The sequence below is a fragment of the Suricata suricatta genome, chromosome X, assembly GCF_006229205.1.
Source record: "Suricata suricatta isolate VVHF042 chromosome X, meerkat_22Aug2017_6uvM2_HiC, whole genome shotgun sequence".
Lineage (NCBI taxonomy): Eukaryota > Metazoa > Chordata > Mammalia > Carnivora > Herpestidae > Suricata > Suricata suricatta.
The window spans coordinates 40439306-40446926 of NC_043717.1; the positions used below are offsets into that span (position 1 = coordinate 40439306).

The 7621-nt window shown below is 54.8% G+C and overlaps 2 protein-coding genes across 8 annotated transcripts in view; both read right to left on the reverse strand.

Moving 5' to 3' along the window:
• The window catches only part of PRAF2 (PRA1 domain family member 2), a 2990-nt gene extending 1972 nt beyond the window's left edge, over positions 1 to 1018 (reverse strand). The window contains exon 1 of the mRNA XM_029930076.1: positions 727 to 1018. Within this exon, the coding sequence (XP_029785936.1) occupies positions 727 to 905 (179 nt within the window). The 5' untranslated portion in view covers positions 906 to 1018. The remainder of the gene's footprint in view (positions 1 to 726) is intronic.
• Positions 1019 to 1395: 377 nt separating this feature from the next.
• On the reverse strand, positions 1396 to 6620 carry WDR45 (WD repeat domain 45). 7 transcript variants are annotated; one of them, XM_029929876.1, is made up of 11 exons: positions 6540 to 6620; positions 5045 to 5116; positions 4854 to 4928; positions 4660 to 4764; positions 3615 to 3723; positions 3398 to 3492; positions 2832 to 2911; positions 2508 to 2716; positions 2327 to 2428; positions 2097 to 2242; positions 1396 to 1859 (listed from the first exon to the last, which is right to left on the reverse strand). In XM_029929876.1, the coding sequence occupies exons 2-11, from the start codon at positions 5097 to 5099 to the stop codon at positions 1750 to 1752; spliced, it is 1086 nt and encodes a 361-aa protein (XP_029785736.1). In that variant the 5' UTR covers positions 5100 to 5116; positions 6540 to 6620; the 3' UTR covers positions 1396 to 1749. The 7 variants fall into 7 exon arrangements, with proteins under 7 accessions (XP_029785736.1, XP_029785737.1, XP_029785739.1 ...); XM_029929877.1 differs by lacking the exon at positions 6540 to 6620 and having other exon boundaries at positions 3615 to 3720; positions 5045 to 5192; XM_029929879.1 differs by lacking the exons at positions 4660 to 4764; positions 6540 to 6620 and having other exon boundaries at positions 3615 to 3720; positions 5045 to 5192.
• Positions 6621 to 7621: the final 1001 nt, after the last annotated feature.

Here is a 7621-nt window from a genome sequence, read left to right on the forward strand (position 1 = left end):
TCTCTCAGGGCCCAGAGTCCTTAAAAGACCCCCTACCAGACTTCCCCTCTTCAGATTCCCCATCCAGTCCCCACATTTAATAGATCCCTCCCCTCCATCATTACAAGAACCCTTTCAGGCTTTCAGTACCACTCTTAACTTCCAACCCTGACCAAATCCCCCCCCACCCCCCCGGTTCTCCATCCTTCTCTGCTCTCAAGCCTTCCATCCCCAGGTCCCCCCTCTTGGTTCAAGTTCCCCAAGAGATACCTGCTCCTGGAAAGTTCCAATCATAGCTAGGCTCCCCGCCAAGCCCAGAGTCTCAAAAATCCCACTTTCCCAACCCTTCAATTTGACCACGTCCCTGTCCCTCTATCTGCCCGACGACGTCCTCCAGGGCCACCTTTATCTGGCTCCATCACTCACATCCGTCTCCCCTACCCCCACTTTCAGGCCCTCTTGTATCTTCGGGTCCACCTTGATACCCAGTTTCCCCTTCAGTCCCCTTCACATTTCTCCATCCTCTTAACCCTCTATCCCCCTCAGGCCCTATCTCACCCAAGGCACTCCTTATAACCATGATCGACTTGCTTCAAGTCCCCCCTCCCGTACCCCGTAGGCTTTCCGTTTCTAATGAACTCGCCCTCCCAGCCTTGCATTCCCCTCCCGTTCCTCAAAATCCCGCGAGTCCACCCTCCCTGCCCTGCTGGCATCCCTGGCCAACCGTCGTCCCCCTCCCTCCCTCACCCGGCTAGAGCGAGTGCAAAGCCGAAGCACATAAGGTAGTTGGTTTGGTAGTAGAGGAGATTGTTGATGACGCGGTGGCACCATCGCTGCCGGTCGTAAGGATCCGGAGCCGCCAGACGCGCCGACCCCAGAACGAAGTCGTCCAGGGCGCGTAGCGGTGGCAGCCGCACCTCCGACATCCTGCCGGTCAAAGTAGCTGGACCAGCCCGAAGAGCGGCCGGACTACAACCCCCGTAACACCCCGCTCCACCGCGAGGGACACCGGGAAATGGAGTCTGGACCCAGATGCCGCTACGCTCACCATCTAGGTGGATTACGCAGCGGCAACATTGCACGTGACCGGAAATGCCAGCAACGTGCCTGAGCTGCGAGGCAGCAAGGGCAGCCGGGAAATCAAGTCGCTGCCGCCGAACAAGGTGTTCCCACTCGCCCCCGGGCGGGGGCGCCCAAGTGGGGACTGTTCTGGGTCGTGCTGTCAGCTCAAGTACACAGTAGTCAGACATTCGAGGACACGCAGAGGGAAAAACAGTGACCGTCAGAAGGACTTGGGCGGGATAACACTTCTTCCTGGTCAGGGTCCAAGGTCACACCTACTTGGAAACCCCTGCAGGGCCTTTTCCGCTTCGGCTCCTCCAGGCCCCACCCATGCCCCCCAGGTTCAGCCATAAATACTTTAAGGGCCTTTTATTCATATGCACCACATCAGAGAAGTCTCTTTCTGGGAAGCTTTTTTTAATCCCCACAGATTGAATTAGGGCACTCCCTCTGGGCCCTTGTAAATCTTCTCCAGGCTGGGAGCCCCAGGGGGTCTGCTCCCTCCCTAGGTCCCTAGCCTGGTCCAGCGGGCACACAGTCACCATGAAGTGCATGGGGGAAGTGAGCTGTTTAGGCCTTACACTGCTGAGTGGAAGGTGGGCACCTGCTCCATTAATGCTCGCTGGTTGGTAGCTTTCACCACACTCCTGACCCCCTGAGGGCTTTGCAGTCTGCCACTGCAGGTCCCTGGCACAACCCGCAGGGTCCTTAAAAGTCATCATCGTCACAGATGTCAAGGTATACATCGAAAGCCTCTCTGTTGCAGTTTCCATCAGGAGTGAAGACATATTTGTGGAAGGTCCCATCTACGCAGATAGCTGGAAGTGGGGGAGGATGGGCAAAAGGTTAGAAGCTGTGGAAGCCACATGCTCCAATCCTCTCAGGTGTCCTAGGGCCTAAGTAAGGTCTACTTTGAGACTTTTGTCTACATGCCATCCCTCTGATGATGGAGTCGAGCCACCGGCTCTAGCTTCCCATGCCTTAAAATTCCTTCAAATCCAAATTGCAGGGCTTTGCCCATGCAGTGCCCCCAGTCAAGGGCTATTCCCACTCACCAATGACAGAGTTGACGTTCTTGGAAGTATTGCGACCAAAGGCGCAGATGCAGGCTGATTCGGCAGGCACAGTGAAGCTCGCCAGGCTCCACTGTGAGTCCACGTACTGTCCAATCATAGGCCCCACCTTGCCCACACGAGCCAGCCTGTAGGCATCACTGGCTAAGCCCAGGTGTGGTACATGGGCGGGGGGATTGGGGACATGGCAGGGCAGGGCAGGGAGTACTCACGCGGAGCGACGGTTGAGGCGGGTATCTTTGAGAGCAAAGATATGGACCGTGCCCTTATCACTGGACGCGCAGAGGAAGGAGGAGTCATGGCTAAAGTTGATGCTGGAAGACAGACCAGCAGTGAGGCCCATGTATCATGTGACATGGGGTCATCAGCCCGCCACACATAGCCTGTGCTCACCAGTAGAGAGTGGCAGGGTCAGTGCCTCGGCGCAATTCCACCAGTTTCTCCTTGGATTGCGTGTCAAAGAGGCGAATAAGGGTGCCTTTCTGAGAGGCTGAGGCCACTACAGTGCCTGGCTGGTTCAGGGACACGCAGGCCACGTCGCTCTGATGTGCATTGATCGTAAATGGAGCAGATGAAGTGCCAGGCTTTGTGCCTGCCAGGTCCTGCAATGGAAGGAGCCGTTTGGGCTTCGGGTACTATGGGAGGCAGAGGCCAAACGCCCACACGGGGAGCCAGCCCCCCTCCTACCCACCTACCCTTGCCCACTGGATGGCTCACCACAAGTTGCAGACTCCCACACTTGTGTCCTGGGAACACCAGCAGTTGCTTCTCCAGGCTGGGGCAGAGGTCACAGAGCCCTAGGGTGTGAGAACAAAGTGTCATGGTTGAGGGGAGGCAGGGACCAGGTAGGGTCTCAGAATGGACAGAAGCAGAATAAGGGCCAAGACTCTAACCTTCCACGATATATGTTACCCATAAAATCCCCGGGGGACTTGCCCTCGGCTGTGTTCCCCCGCAGCAAGGCAGATCCTCCACCTTCCAGTGCAGCCGTGGCAGCCCCAGGAGCCCCAAGGATCCCTGGCACAGCCAGCCATGTCCTTACTGGGTGTTTCTGCTCTGCTATGTGGGGCCCCCTGGGGGTGGGGCAGGGCTTCGGGTGGGGACAGAGAACTGGCTAAGGGTTGGAAAGATGGACTGAGCATCTGTCAGCCCATCTGAGCATTTCTGCACAACTACTCTCCCTTCCCCTCTTTCCCGGTATGCACCTTCCATCCTCTCATTTCTGCCCCTCTGCCCCATCCACTGCCTCCTGCCCTCACACCTGCACATCTGGGTCCTCTCACCCTTGGGGTTGTCCCGGGTGTCAAATTCAAACAGTTTTCGGGGGTTGTCGGGGAAGGAGTACACGTAGATGCGGTTCCTCAGCACGATCACGATTCTGTGGGCAACACACAACACAGGATGGCCATGAGGGGATGGCGGGACACTCATGCAGGACTAACCCTCTTGCCTGCTGTGGGGACCTCCTACCTCCCCCACCCCAGTCCTCCTCAGGCTCACTTGTCATGGCGCATGCGCACAGCCAGCACTGGCTTGGTGAAGGTGAACTCCAGCACCAGCTTGTCCTTGGAGTCCTTGCCCTCCCGGGCATCGTCCCAGATCAGCACTGCTGGGCAGGTGGGTGCGTAGTCGGGGCCAAGGTTTAGGGTGAGGGGCAGCCCTGGTGACACAAGACCCACCCCTACTCCCCATGGGACCTCAACCCACTTGGTTAATCTTTTGTTAACACCCAGTGTGGGCCTCATATAGCATGAGCACTTGTGGATGTGATTTCTGAGAAAATATGTTTCTAAAACTGTTATATACTTATTTACAGGATGAAGAAACTGAGGCTTGAAGGGCTTGGGTTGAGTATCTGGCCAAGAACCTCACTGTCCACCAGGGTTGAGTATCTGGCCAAGAACCTCACTGCCCACCAGCAACCAAGCAGGACTCACACCCAGAACTGTGTAACTCCCATTAGTAACTATTTCCGCCTCCAAGGTCCCAGTCTGTTCCCCTAGAAGATTTCTGTGATGAATCCTAGGGCTCTGTGACTGCCTAGGGCATCTCTTGCCATGTCCCAGTGGGATCAACAAAACCCTTAGACCAAGATGGCTCCTAAGACTCAAAGCAAGAGGATACTGGGGAGACAGTGCCACCAAGATTTTATGACCTATTGGTTGTGTGACCTTAGAAAAGCCACTTAACCTCCCGGGGCCTCAGTTTCTTCATCTGTAAAAACAGGGACATTACTTCCTACTACATAGAGTTACTGTGAGGACTAAATGAGTTAATATATGTAAAGTACTTAGAACAGTACCAGGCTCATAGCAAGCGCTCCATAGGTAAGGACAAGGCATACAGGAGGCATTCAATAAGTGTTAAGCGAAGGCAAAACACCAAGCTTCTCAAGCGATAAGATCCATGACTTCCAAGCTGTAGGCCTCACTGTGGGACTCTGAGGTGCTCTGACATCTTCATCTGCCAGTGCCTCGGGGTGCCTGAAGGAGGCCAGGATTCCGGGGAATCTGGGCCAAGGGCGGGATGGGATGAGGGCACTTACCTGAGATCTCTGAGAACTTGGGGCTGCTACCACCACCCACTAGGGCCAGCAGGTTGGAGCGGTGCAGCATTTCCACCAGGCCCATGCTGCCCACCTGCTCATGGTCTGGACAAGGACCAGGGTGTCAGTAGGGGTGGGAGCCCATGCCCAACCCGTCCCTTCTGCCCATTTCCCCTCCCCCACCAGTGGCTCACCCAGATGCCCCTTCTCCATCAATGGCTCCACATTGTAGATGCGCACACCTGTCTCCATGGCACAGCAAAAGCAGCCTGCGGCGGGGAATTTGGGCTGCCTCAAAGGATGCCCAGGTGGAAGCTATGGCCCACCTCTGACCATTCTTTCCCTCCCTCCCACCCACAAGGGTGTAGGCACAAGCCTCTCTCACTTTGGTCTTGGTTGAAACGCAGACTGGTCACTCCTCGAAGTGGCTGCTGAGTCATGGTCCAGGACTGCTTCCCTGGACACAGATGGGGGTAGGGTTGGGAAGAGTCCTGGGGTTTGTCCTCCAAGTCCTAGAACTCCTGTCCCCAGCTGATTTCTTCCTCCTCCTCTGCCACGTACTACCCCCAGCAGGACTGCCAAAAAAACAAAAACAAAAACAAAAAAAAAAACTAAGAAAAAATAGGGATAGTTCTAGGGTCTCCACTCTAATCTCCCAAGATCCCAAACAGCATGGCCAGGAACTCCCCCATTTTCTCACACTTGGATGAGCCCAGCTCCAGCCCTGCCCTGCCCTGGATTCCCCATTTCCTTCTTACTCCGTGGCCCTCACTGCTTGTCAGAAAGTAATGGAGTAGAGGGTTAGTGATATCTCTTCCGAACCCCCAGCCAATTCTGGCCCTAATGCCCCACATGGCCTAGAACCACTTCTCATTTTCACACCTGGACCTAGCATCCAACTCCACCTGTCAATAAGCAGGGAAAGGGGGTTAGGACATCGACTTCTTCCCATACCTCCCTGACCTGGCCCTGAGACCTGCTATGATCGGCCCACAATCCAAAGGACCTCCTCTCCTCATGCGCTTTGAGGCTCCCAGCCTATTCCACCATCCCAGAGCCCTCTCACACCTCCCCTCCTCAAAGCCTTCTCCAAACCCCTTCAGGATCCCATGCCTAGTTCTGTATGACCCCTTCTCGTGCCATGCTAACTTCTGCTCAACCGGGGCCAGCTTGGATGTTCCCCAATACCTCCTTAGGCCCTAAAGACCCCACCCCAAATTCCCCTATCATTCCAAATCGCCCACCCTTGGGACCCGCCCTTCCCTGTGCTTTGCTGTCATTTACTCCAACATAGACTCGCTTGACCTATCCCCAGGAATGTCATCCCCCTGCATTCCTCCTCCAGATTCTCTATCCTCTCCCCAAATGCCTCAGGGCACCCCTACCCATCAAGACTCTTGCCCAGTGCATACCTCCCAAAACCCCTACCTGGAACAACTCAACCCCAACAAGACGCCTGCCCTGGACCCCTCTAGTAGTCCTGTTCCCAAGACCTTTGCCCAAGCACACCTCTTCCCCATGCTCCAGGAGCTCAAACCTACTTTCCCCTCTTATACCACCTCCACCAGACCGCCTCACTCCCCAAAGACTCATGCTTTGGACAGCCCGACCTTTTAAGATCCCTTTTTTGGACCCCCATTGCTAAGACCCGTGCCACCCAAGAACCCTGCTCCGGGATGCCTTACCTCCCTCCACTTCCTCATGTCCAAGACCGCCCTCATACTCCTTCCAACACTAGCACTCACTTAAACTCCCTGTCCTAGGCATCCTCCTCCCACCATCCACCAAAACCTCTGCTTAAGGAGCCCTCCACCTGCACCCTCCCTCAGACTCGGACCAACTCTGGAATCCTGTCCCAGTTTCCCGCTGGCTGTACTGACCTGATCTCCGCGCGTTCCCGATTGCAACCCCAGCCGTCGGTGCCGCCCGCGGCCCGGTTTTCTGACCTCCCGGGCTCTGACGCCCGGCCCCGGTGTTTACATCAGGTCTCACTTCCGGGGGAGGGAATCTGTGACCGGAAATGACTCATCCTGGGCGGGAAACGCGGCCACCACCCTCCTCGCCCGGGTTCCAGGTTTTGGGAGCAATGGGAGCGATAGCGGCGTCCTCCGGGGAGTTATGCGCAAGGGCCAGTCAGAGGGAGCAGAGGAGGGTGGGCAAGAGGGAGCCTTTCCTTCGCTGAGAGGAAGAGGGTCGAGCATTCCCCAGCTCTGTCCCGCTGGGAGGGCGAGAGGCGTTAACTTCCTGGGCTAGCAAGATTTGGACCTCTGAGGTGGGCTAGAGTGGCCTTCCTTGTTGGAAATACTAGTCCTGAGGCGCCTGGGTGGCTCAGTCTGTTAAGCGGCCAATTTTGGCTCAGGTTACGATCTCCCGGATCGTGAGTTCGAGCCCCGCATCGGGCTCTGCTGACCGCTCCGAGCCTGGAACCTGCTTCAGATTCTGTTTCCTCTCTCTGCCCTTCTGCTCATGCTCTGTCTCTCAAAAATAAATAAACATTAAAAATTAACAACAACAACAAACAAAGAAAATACTAGTCCTCCCAGATTTCTAGAGAGGCGATGGAGGGCGGACCTGGAGATCCTGAAAGCCAAACCTCACCTAGCCTAGGGGAAGCCCGGGATGAGATTCCATCCCCTTGCTTGGTTTTGTTTACAAAATGAAAAGCGTGTTTTTAATGGTAAGAGGTAAAAAGGCTTATTGTGGAAAAACCAATTACGTACATACTGGAAATATATTTTAGTTCAGCTTTTAACTTTTGACGTAGTTGTGGATTCCCGTGTGGTTTTTAGAAATACAGAGAAACCAGATGTACTTATAACAGTTTCTTCCAAAAGTAACATATAACATTGTAAAATATTACATTCCGGTTAATGACATTGATACAATGTACCCATCCTTTACTTTATCTCAAGTATTGTTTTGACGCTTCTTAAATTGTTGACTAATATATAATGGGTATGTT